Raw genomic sequence first — 12135 nt, forward strand, 5'->3', positions numbered from 1 at the left:
ATACTGTAAAAACAACCAACCATTCACACTTACGGGCAATTTTTAGAGTCTTTTCGTCGAATCTACCTTGCATGTTTTTGGAATGTGGGAGGAAACCGGCGTACTTTTAATCATTTTAAACATAATTATTCAACAAAACAATTGTGGCTAGTAAAAATACCAAGTGGCTTCTGACTCTGGGAAGCCACTAGCCACAGTGCTGAGGGAGCAAAACAAGTTAGTGTCAAGCACTGCAAGGTACCCAGATTTAATAGATTAGGGCATTAAAGAAAATACTCGCAAATTCAATTCTCCTTTACTTAAAAAATTAACTTCAATACAATCTTAGCCTAATATTGCGCCACAGTGCCAGTAAACAGCCTTCAATTCTGGAACTGACACTTTGTCAACGCCAGTTTAAGTGACAATTGGAAGCTATTTTTGGACACATGTCCTGTCCAAAGTCTATTATTTCAGATATCCATTAAATCAAGGTCCGTAAAAACGAGGTTCTGCTGTTTATATAATCTGTACAACAAGCTTCAGATTTTTACTGTTGGTAAAAAATAGATGTTCAGTGGGGAGAGCAACAGGTAGACACCTGTATTTGTTCATTTTGAATGGTAATGTGTTTTGGCCTTACCTTAAATGCATACTTGTTGATTGTCTCTATGACGTCGACAAAAGGCACTTTGGAGGTGAGCGTGTAGCCATGGTAGATGACTGGCTGTCCTTTATCTCCATCCCAACAGTCCAACTCTACACAGCGACAACCATGATTCAGGACTCTAAAAGAAATGAGATTACTTTGTGTATGTGATTGACAACATGTGCTTTTATATTTTATTTTGTAGTTCAGCAAGAGCTGCAATTTAAACTACGAGCACATGGGATATAGGTATACTTCATGAATTAGCGCAAGACTGTGATCATTCATAAAGTAGCAATTTAGACACACACAGACCAGAACAATGATGAATGATACCCAATACAACAGGTTTTCGAAACACTCAGCCTTTATATTGTTTTGAGCGACACTGTCAGAAGGTATTCATTAAACCCTCTTCTTATGTTGCAGGTCAAATTGAACAGTTTTAATTTTATAAATTTGGAACTAATGCAACAAAATTTTGAATAAAATGGAGGATAAAACTTTTTTATCCAGTGCTATGGGGGCAAAAGCCAGTACAAACTGTAGGCCGGTCCCAAGCCCAGATAAATACAGAGGGTTGGTTCAGGAAGGGCATCTGGCTTAAAACTTTGCCAAACAAGTAAGAGCATTCAGCCAAAGAATTCCATACCACATTGGTCGTGGCCCGGGTTAACAACGTCAACCACCGGCGCCGTTAATCTACCGGGTGCCGGTGAAAATTCAGCTACTGTGGGTCGAAGACACAGGAGAGGTGGAAACTGGGTTCTTAGGCAGAAAGAGAAGAACAGAGAGCACAGACCAGAGAGCCTAGAACTGAATTTGGGGAATTTGAATGTTGGCACTATGACAGGAAAAGCTCGGGAGTTGGTTGAAAGTATGATTAGAAGAAAGGTTGATATATTGTGTGTCCAGGAGAGATGGTGGAAAGGCAGTAAGGCGAGAAGTTTAGGGGCAGGGTTCAAAGTATTTTACCATGGTGTAGATGGGAAGAGAAATGGAGTAGGGGTCTATTTTAAAGGAAGAGTTAGGTCAGAATGTCCAGATCAAGTGATGAGGCTGAAACTTGAAATTGAAGGTGTTATGTATAATGTGATTAGTGGCTATGCCCCACGGGAAGGATGCGAGCTAGAGGTGAAAGAGAAATTCTGGAAGGAGCTAGACAAAGTAGTTCTGAGCATCATAGACAGAGAGAGTGTCGTGATTGGTGCAGACTGTAATGGACCTGTTGGTGAAGGAAACAGGTGATGAAGAAGTGATGGGTGAATTAGGCAATCAGAAAAGGAACTTGTAGGGACAGATGGTGACAGACTTTGCAAAAAGGATGGAAATGGCTTTCTTCCAGAAGAGACAGGAACATAGGGTGACCTACAAGAGCGGAGCCAGAAGCAGACAGGTGGATGACATCATGTGCAGACGATGTAATCTAAGGGATGTTACTGACTGTAAGGTACTGGTAGGGGAGATTGTGGATTGACAGCATAGGATGGTGGTGTGTATAATGACTCTGGTGGTGGGGACGAAGATTAAGAAGACAAAAACTGAGCAGAGAACCATGTGGTGGAAGCTGAGAAAGGAAGAGTGTTCCGCGGCTTTTCGAGAAGAGGTGAGACAGGCTCTCGGTGGACAGGAGGAGCTTCCAGAAGACTGGACCACTGCAGCCATGGTGATCAGAGAGGCAGGCAGGAGGGTACTTTGTGTATCTTCTGGCAGGAAAGGAGAGAAGGAGACTTGGTGGTGGAACCTCACAGGACAGGAAATCTTACAAGGAAAAGGTTAGCTAAGTGGGACACTGAGAGGACCGAGGAGAGGAGAAAGGAATACACTGAGATGCGACGTAAGGGCAAAGGTAGAGGTGGTGAAGGCCAAAAAAAGGAATATGATGACTTGTATGCCAGGTTGGACAATAAAGAAGGAGAAAATGATCTATACAGGTTGGCCAGACAGAGGGATAGAGATGGGAAGGATGTGCAGCAGGTAAGCATGATTAAGGATAGAGATGGGAACGTGTTGACTGGTGCCAGTAGTGGACAGAGGGAAAGAATACTTTGATGAGTTGATGAATGAGGAAAATGAGAGCAAGAGAAAGAAGAGTAGAAGAGGCAAGTGTGGTGGACTAGGAAGTAGCAATGATTAGAAAGGGGGAAGTTAGACAGGCACGAAAGAGGATGAAAAACAAAAAGGCACTTGATCCTGATTACATACCTTTGGAGGTATGGAAGCATTTAGGAGAGGTGGCTGTGTAGTTTTTGGCCAGCTTGTTCAACAGAATTCTAGCAGATGAGAAAATGCCTAAGGAATGGAGGAAAAGTGTGCTGGTGCCCATTTTTAAGAACAAGGGTGATATGCAGAGCTGTGGGAACTATAGAGGACTAAAGTTGATGAGCCACACAATGAAGTTATGGGAAAGAGTAGTGGAGGGTAGACAGATGTGATTATTTTCGAGCAACAGTATGGGTTCAAGCCTAGAAAGAGTACCACAGATGCATTATTTGCCTTGAGGATGTTGATGGAGAAGAACAAAGTAGGTCAGAAGGAGCTACATTGTGTCTTTGTACATCTAGAGAAAGCCTACCCAGACTACTCAGAGAGGAACTGTGGTACTGCATGCAAGTATGTTAGAATAATACAAGACATGTATGAGAGTGGCGGCACGGTGGCAATTGGTTAGCACATCTGCCTAACAGTTCTGAGGACCGTTTTCCTCCCACATCCCAAAAATATGCGTGGTAGGCTGATTGAAGGAAGCAGAACTGGAGGTGGCGGAAATGAAGATAGTGAGGTTGTCTCGAGGAGTGACCAGGTTGGATAGGATTAGAAATGAGCTCGTCAGAGGGACAGCCAAGGTTAGATGTTTCGGAGACAAAGTTAAAGAGAGCAGACTTTGATGGTTTGGACATGTCCAGAGAGATAGTGAGTATATTGGTGGAAGGGTGATGAGGATGGAGCTGCCAGGCAAAAGAACTCGAGGAAGACCAAAGAGAAGGTTCATGGACGTACTGAGGAAAAAGATGAGGGCAGTTGGTGTTAGAGAGGAGGATGGAGGAGATAGGCTTACAAGGAAAAGGATGACACGATGTGGCGACCTCTCACGGGACAAGCCAAAAGGCAAAGAAGAAGGAGGATAAATTGTTTTCTTGTTGGTCTTCTTCAGCCCGACAAGGAGCTAAAAGAGTGCAGAAATATACCCAATTGTGTGTTAAATTGGGTTTGGGTAATTTTATCAAATACTGTGTTATTTTTATGCCAGATGTAATGGGACACTTTCCAAAAAGTTCAATTTGTCTTGTCATCTATAGAAAATGTCTCTAAATGACTTGGGAATCATCAAGATGTTTCTTGGCAAATGCAAGATGAGTCTTTGTTTTCTTTTCTGTCATTTGTGGTTTTTGCCTTGGAACGCTCCCTTGGGGGTCATTTTTTGCCAAGTGTCTTTCTTATGGTTGAGTCATGAACACTGACTTTAACCGAGGCCCGCAATTCGTTTCTCTTTGCATTCATTGTTGCACTCTTGAAGTAATTTTGGTTGACATGGGAACATTCACCACTGTTCCCAGTCTTCTCTGTCTGTCTGACAGTGGTTATCTGGAGTCCCAAAGCATTTCTTTTTGAGAACATTCATTTTGTCTGACAGGTAATATTTAAATGAATTCTTGATTCAACATATCTGGTGATTATCAGGCATGGGTGTGGCCAGTGAAATTGAACTGAGCTTTCCAAAAACTGGTTTATCACGGATAACTCATGATTTATAAATGACATTTTTCACACTACATTTTGGATTTACTTGGATTGTCTTTGTGAGATTTTAAAATTGTCTTGACGAGCCAAACCCTTTTTGTGTGATTAATATGCACACAAAAATCTGAAATATTTTTTTCACTGCACTGTAAATACATACTAAAAAATGGGAGAGATTCCTTTTCTTTCTTACCGGATATATGGCTCGACGCCACTCTCCCCGGTCAGCTGGTCCTTCGTCAAGTACGTGTTGTGGGAAGAGGAGATGAAGTAGTGTGCCAGAGGTTGTTTCATGTTTTGATAAACCCAAACATGGTCCGGGTCGAACACAGAATTTTCCTTGGACAGCATATACATGGTGAAACCATTGAGTGTCATCAAATGGTTCCTCTGAGCTGTGTTTGGGCAAAAGGCAAAAAACATGACAACAGGGAAATAATTAACTTCCTTGTGGATATCTTTTGTCAATGGGATTCCATTCAATTCTATTTTAAATGCTTTTTAAAAATGTTTGTAGCTCACATGGAAATTTGTTTGCCTGCACTATTATTGTTTTTGGAACTTTTTTATTTTTTTGAAATGCAGTGGGTCAAATTGACCCATGAAACGTTTTCATGAAGAGGAAATTTTATTTTAGTATCAAGTATTCTTTGAGTAGTAAGTGTAGTGGCTTAATAATTGGAATCAACGTTACATAGTGATTGAAATTGTGAGTAATTAAGAGTTAATCAGTCGATTGTTTGTTAATTGGTCATTTTTTGATTGTGGGTCAAATTGATCAGAGGGTTAATAAACACATACCGTATGACTTTGAATGTTTATGTTTAGGAGCATACCCCATTCATTAAGTTCATAAGTGAGTATCAGGCTTTGGGCATGTGTGAATGAAGAATCCTCCCCCTGATCATTCAGGAACTCCCTCAGGTCTGCAGTTGAGAGGACACATCCGTTGGCGGAATATAGCATAAAGACAGCATCTAGCTCAGGTCTCCGCAACAACTCTCTGCAGAAAACTTCGATTTCCCCATGGTCCAATCGGCCATCGGCTGAGTGATCACATTTCTGTTAAAGAATCATGCGAGAGTAAGATATATAATACAACTGTTAATGATTCTGTGTTAACAATAAAGTAGATGTGAAGTTAAACAATCATGGTCTTATGTGGCAGGATACACACCTGGAAAAGTTCGCGAGCATATTGGTCACTCAAGTCAATATTGATCATTTGTAGCAATGTCTGCACTTCCTCATAACTCATTTTATCATCACGATTCTTATCAGCCCGACTCAGGTAAGCATGAATCCAGGTAAAACATGTATGATCAAGGAAGATGTCACACTCGAGGAAAATTATATTTTACACAGCTGATGATAATATTTAGACGGCTTGTGTTGAATTTAAACTAACATTGGATTACAGGGATTTAATGTACGCCAACCAGCTACTACACTCTGACCACAAACTAATGAGTTCCAACACAAGATCTGTAAAAGATAGTAAAAACTGGGCTTAGTTTGTACAAACACTATCATCTCATGAATGTTGAATGAGTTTTAGAATATCGAAAGAATTCGACTTTTATCTAAGGATATTGATCAAGTTTCTCCTTGTGGGTCATGTTGCTAATCCTCTCTTGCAGTGTCCGGATGCCACGGGTCCAATGAAAAGCCTCCTCATGGTTTTGGCAGAGAAGATCCAGATTCTTTCGGGGACCTTTGAAGACCACCGTCAAACACCGTCCTTCAGGAACTGTACCAACCATCTGTCTCAATGTCTCCGAATGACAGCCCTCACATACGCACTCCACCTCTGTGACAGAGACTGGGAGGGAGATGAAGAGAGAAGAAACAAAAAAAATCAAGTTATTTGTACTATTCTTCTTTTTCTTTTGGCTTGTCTCATTAGGGGCCGCCACAGCGCGTCATCGTTTTCCATGTAAGCCCATCTACTGTAGCCTCCTCTCAAACACCAACTGTCCTCACGTCTTCCCTCACTATATCTATCAAACTTTCTGAGTCCTTCCTCTAGTTCTCTTGTCTGGCAGCTCCATATTTCATCATCTTTCTACCGATATACTCACTATCTCTCCTGTGGACATCAAAGTCTGCTTTCTCTACCTTAGTCTTCAAATCATCTAATCTTGGCTGCCCCTCTGATGATTTCATTCTAATCCTACCCAACCTGGTCACTCCTAGAGAGAACCTCAACATCTTCATTTCCGCCACTTACAGCTCTCCTTCGTCTCTTCACTGGCACTGTCTCTAATCCGTAGATTATGTTATACCTCACCACTTTTTTTGCCCTTAATTCTAGCAGAGACTCTTCTGCCACATAACACCTGCCACTTTCTTCCACCTGTTCCAACCTATTTGGATCAGTTTCTTGACCTCCTTCCTACACTCACCATTGCTCTGGACTGTTGACCCGAAGTATAGGTACTCCACCCTCGCTATCTCTTCTCCCTATAGCCTCACTCTTCCCCCTCCACCTCTCTCATTCAAGCACATACAGAATATTATGTCTTCGGCTAATCTTTATTTCTCTCCTTTCCAGTGCATTCCTCCACCTTTCTAAATGTTCCTCCACCTGCCCCCTGCTTTCACTGCAGATCACATCATTTCTGAACATCGTGGTCCATGGGGACTTCAGTCTAACCTCATCTGTCAGCCTATCCATCAGCACTGGAAACAGGAAGGGGATCGCTGATGCAGTCCCATCTCCACCTTAAACTCCTCTGTCACACCTACAGCACACCTCAGCACTGTTTTGCTGCCCTCATACATTACATGTCCTGTACTATTTTAACATACTTCTCTGCCACTCCATATTTCCTCATGTAGTACCGCAGTTCCTCTATGGGTAGTCGGTCATAGGCTTTCTCCAGATCTACAAAGACACAATGCAGCTACAAAGACACAATGCAGCTCCTTCTCTTTTGTCCTCTCAGTGTCCCACTTCTTCTTAGCTAACCTCTTTCCTTCATGTTGTGGTTATTATTGATGATTGTGTTGAGCAACATCAGCCTCATTTGCTTAAGATACCCTGAACTAAAACCCCAATTCCAATGAAGTTGGGACGTTGTGTTAAACATAAATAAAAACAGAATACAATGATTTACAACTCATGTTCAACCAATATTTAATTGACAACTTGATTGTTTTAGCAAATAATCATTAACTTAGAATTTTATGGCTGCAACACGTTCCAGAAAAGCTGGGACAGGGTCATTTACCACTGTGTTAGGGTGATTTACCACTGTGTTACATCACCTTTTCTTTTAACAACAATCAATAAACGTTTGGGAACTGAGGCACTAATTGTTGAAGCTTTGCAGGTGGAATTCTTTCCCATTCTTGCTCGATGTACAGCTTCAGCTGTTCAACAGTCCGGGGTCTCCGTTGTCGTATTTTACGCTTCATAATGCGCCACACATTTTCAATGGGAGACAAGTCTGGACTGCAGGCAGCCCAGTCTAGTACCCACACTCTTTTAACACGAAGCCACGCTGTTATAGCACGTACAGAATATGGTTTGGCATTGTCTCGCTGAAATAAGCAGGGGCATCCATGAAAAAGACATTGCTTGGATGGCTGCATATGTTTCTCCAAAACCTGTATGTACCTTTCAGCATTAATGGTGCCTTCACAGATGTGTAAGTTACCCATGCCATTGGCACTAACACAGCCTCATACCATCACAGATGCTGGCTTTTGAACTTTCCGTCCATAACAGTACGGGTGGTTCTTTTCCTCTTTGGCCCGGAGGACACGACGTCCACAATTTCCAAAAACAATTTGAAATGTGGACTCGTCAGACCACAGAACACTTTTCCACTTTGCATCAGTCCATCTTTGGTGAGCTCGGGCCCAGAGAAGCCGGCGGGTTTCTGGGTATTGTTGATAAATGGGTTTTGCTTTGCATAGTAGAGTTTCAAGTTGCACTTACGGATGTCGCACCGAACTGTATTGACTGACATTGGTTTTCTGAAGTGTGGTGATATCCTTTACACATTGATGTCGGTTTACACATTGATGTCGGTCCCCCCACCCTCCTGACTGTTGTTTGGGTCCTGACTGTTGTTTGTGCCTATGCACCAAACAGCAGTTCAGAGTACCCACCCTTTTTGGAGTCCTTGGAGGGGGTGCTGGAGAGCGCTCCCGCTGGGGACTCCATTGTTCTGTTGGGGGACTTCAATGCTCACGTGGGCAATGACAGTGAGACCTGGAAGGGTGTGATTGGGAGGAACGGCCCCCCCGATCAGAACCCGAGCGGTGTTCTGTTGTTGTCACGGCTTGTCCATAACGAACACCATGTTCAAGCATAAGGGTGTCCACACATGAACTTGGCACCAGGACACCCTAGGTCGCAGTTTGATGATCGACTTTGTGGTCGTGTCATCGGACTTGCGGCCGCATGTCTTGGACACTCGGGTGAAGAGAGGGGCGGAGCTGTCAACTGATCACCACCTGGTGGTGAGTTGGCTCCGATGGTGGCGGAAGATGCCGGTCCGACGTGGCAGGCTCAAACGTATTGTGAGGGTCTGCTGGGAACTTCTGGCGGAATCCCCTGTCAGAAGGGGTTTCAACTCCCACCTCCGACAGAACTTTGCTCATGTTCCGAGGGAGGCGGGGGACATCGAGTCCGAGTGGACCATGTTCCACGCCTCCATTACCGAGGCGGCCAACCGGAGCTGTGGCCGTAAGGTGGTCGGTGCCTGTCGTGGCGGCAATCCACGAACCCGTTGGTGGACACCAACGGTGAGGGATGCCGTCAAGCTGAAGGAGGAGTCCTATTGGGCCTTTTTGGCTTGTGGGACTCCTGAGGCAGCTGATGGGTACCGGCTGGCCAAGCGGAATGCAGCTCTGGTGGTCGCTGAAGCAAAAACTCGGGTATGGGAGGAGTTCGGTGAGGCCATGGAGAAAGACTTCTGGACGGCTTCGAGGAAATTCTGGTCCACCATCCGACGTCTCAGGAGAGGAAAGCAGTGCACCACCAACACTGTGTATAGTGGGGACGGGGCGCTGCTGACCTTGACTTGGGACGTTGTGAGTCGGTGGGGAGAATACTTCAAAGACCTCCTCAATTCCACCGACACGCCTTCCCATGAGGAAGCAGAGTTTGGGTTCTCTGAGGCGGGCTCTCCTATCTCTGGGTTTGAGGTCACCGAGGTAGTTAAAAAACTCCTCGGTGGCAGGGCCCCGGGGGTGGATGAGATTCGCCCGGAGTTCCTAAAGGCTCTGGATGTTGTGGGGCTGTCCTGGTTGACACGCCTCTGCAACATCGCGTGGACATCGGGGACAGAGCCTCTGGATTGGCAGACTGGGGTGGTGGTCCCCCTTTTTAAGAAGGGGGACCGGAGGGTGTGTTCCAACTACAGGGGGATCACACTGCTCAGCCTCCATGGTAAGGTCTATTCAGGGGTGCTGGAGAGGAGGGTCCGTCGGGAAGTCGAATCTCAGATTCAGGAGGAGCAGTGTGGTTTTTGTCCTGACCGTGGAACAGTGGACCAGCTCTACACCCTCGGCAGGGTCCTCGAGGGTGCATGGGAATTCGCCCAACCAGTCATGTGTTTTGTGGACTTGGAGAAGGCGTTCGACCGTGTCCCTCGGGGAGTCCTGTGGAGGGTGCTTCAGGAGTATGGGGTACCGAACCCCCTGATACGGGCTGTTGGGTCCCTGTACGACCGGAGTCAGAGTTTGGTCCGCATATCCGGCAGTAAGTCTGACTCGTTCCCGGTGAGGGTTGGACTCCGCCAAGGCTGCCCTTTGTCGCCGATTCTGTTCATAACTTTTATGGACAGAATTTCTAGGCGCACCCAAGGTGTAGAGGGCGTCCGGTTTGGTGGCCTCAGTATTGCATCTCAGCTTTTTGCTGATTATGTGGTTCTGTTGGCTTCATCAAGCTGTGAGCTCCAACTCTCACTGGAGCAGTTTGCAGCCGCGTGTGAAGCGGCTGGGATGAGAATCAGCACCTCCAAATCTGAGACCATGGTCCTCAGTCGGAAAGGGTCGCATGCCCTCTCCAGGTCGGGGATGAGATCCTGCCCCAAGTGGAGGAGTTCAAGTATCTTGGGGTCTTGTTCACGAGTGAGGGAAGAATGGAACGGGACATCGACAGGCAGATCGGTGCAGCGTCTGCAGTGATGCGGACTTTGTATCAGTCCATTGTGGAAAAGAAGGAGCTAAGCCGAAAGGCGAAGCTCTCAATTTACCGGTTGATCTTCGTTCCTACCCTCACCTATGGTCATGATCTGTGGGTCGTGACCGAAAGAACAAGATCCCGGATACAAGTGGCCGAAATGAGTTTCCTCCGCAGGGTGTCCGGGCTCTCCCTGAGAGATAGGGTGAGAAGCTCGGTCATCCGGGAGGATCTCAGAGTAGAGCCGCTGCTCCTCCGCATTGAGAGGAGCCAGATGAGGTGGCTGGGGCATCTGATTCGGATGCCTCCCGGACGCCTCCCAGGTGAGGTGTTCCGGGCACGTCCCCCGGGGAGGAGACCCCGGGGACGACCCAGGACACGCTGGAGAGACTACGTCCTTCGGCTGGCCTGGGAACGCCTCGGCAGATAATAATAATAAGATAATAAATAGACAGAAAAAAAAACAGATAATAAATAAGCAGAGTCAGATCTGGAAGAGCTGGATGAATTGGCTGGGGAGAGGGAAGTCTGGGCGTCCCTGCTAAAGCTACTGCCCCCGCGACCCGACCCGGATAAGCGGTAGAAAATGGATGGATGGTCCCAACTTCATGGTCCCAACTTCATTGGAATTGGGGTTATAATTAGTGCGATGGAAAGACAAACTTACATGGGGAACAGGAACCTTTTACTTTCAGGAGCACAAACTTCTTGGGCTGATTGGTGGAAAAGCCCCTTATCCTGGTTGTTTGAGTTCCCCGTATGTTTCTCCCACGAAAAACTACCATGGTAAAGTAGGTTCCCTAGTGTCTCCTGTCTCTCAGGGTCTTCTGAAGACTAACAGGAACTCTTGAGTCGGCGGGCTGTGATAATGAACAATGATTGTTTGACACAGACATTTGTCACTAGTGTGAATGTTACATCTTTATTTACTTTTCCCATTTACAGAGCAGCCATTACTGGACGTATGCAGTATTCGGCAAGGCTCAAAATAAGCAGAGTCATATCGCAATTTAGGAGTCAAAATTCGCATTTTGTGCCTCACAAAAATACATTGCAAAGTAAAACTTAGATTAACAGATTTTTAGGTTTTTTAAGCTTTTCCGCTGAGAGTAGGAGCAGGCTGGAGAAACTTGGTGCTTGCTGGACAGTCGCTTGGAGGTGGCTGGGTGAGTCGGTGGTGAGGTCCGCAGCCGGGCCATCTCGGTCCCGCTAAGGAATGCTGTTCGGCCGGAGAGGCGCAAGCTCACGCAGGCCTGGACGCGCTCCTAGACCGCGTTGGAGGTGACAACACAGGCCGGTGGAGCTGATAACCGGCGCGAGGCTGACCAGCTGGGGCCTCCAATGGTGGGTTATCAGTGCCAATCGGTTGGTGTTGACAGTGAAAGGGGAAACAAATTGCCAGGCAGGAGCTCCACCAGACTTCGGAAAATGCCGCGTTTTCCATATTTTAAGACAAGTAAATGAAGGCCAGCTTTTTGTCTGTTTTTTTTTGGAAAGACCCTGTTAGATATATTTTAGTAGTTATCATTTATTTGCTTAGCTTGCATTAGTATTTTGCATTAGTAGCTTGCATTAGTATTTTGCATTAGTAGCTTGCATTAGTATTATGGACAATATTTAGATAGAA

General features: G+C 45.5%; 1 protein-coding gene across 1 annotated transcript in view; it reads right to left on the bottom strand.

Annotated features, from left to right (window-relative positions):
- The window catches only part of LOC133417772 (1-phosphatidylinositol 4,5-bisphosphate phosphodiesterase delta-3-A-like), a 93424-nt gene that overhangs the window by 59338 nt on the left and 21951 nt on the right, over positions 1-12135 (bottom strand). The window contains exons 4-8 of the mRNA XM_061705872.1: positions 5963-6191; positions 5547-5676; positions 5206-5431; positions 4563-4764; positions 623-767 (exon numbers count right to left, since the gene is read on the bottom strand). Coding sequence (XP_061561856.1) covers positions 623-767; positions 4563-4764; positions 5206-5431; positions 5547-5676; positions 5963-6191 — 932 coding nt within the window. The remainder of the gene's footprint in view (positions 1-622; positions 768-4562; positions 4765-5205; positions 5432-5546; positions 5677-5962; positions 6192-12135) is intronic.

Source organism: Phycodurus eques, chromosome 19 (assembly GCF_024500275.1).
Source record: "Phycodurus eques isolate BA_2022a chromosome 19, UOR_Pequ_1.1, whole genome shotgun sequence".
Classification (NCBI taxonomy): domain Eukaryota; kingdom Metazoa; phylum Chordata; class Actinopteri; order Syngnathiformes; family Syngnathidae; genus Phycodurus; species Phycodurus eques.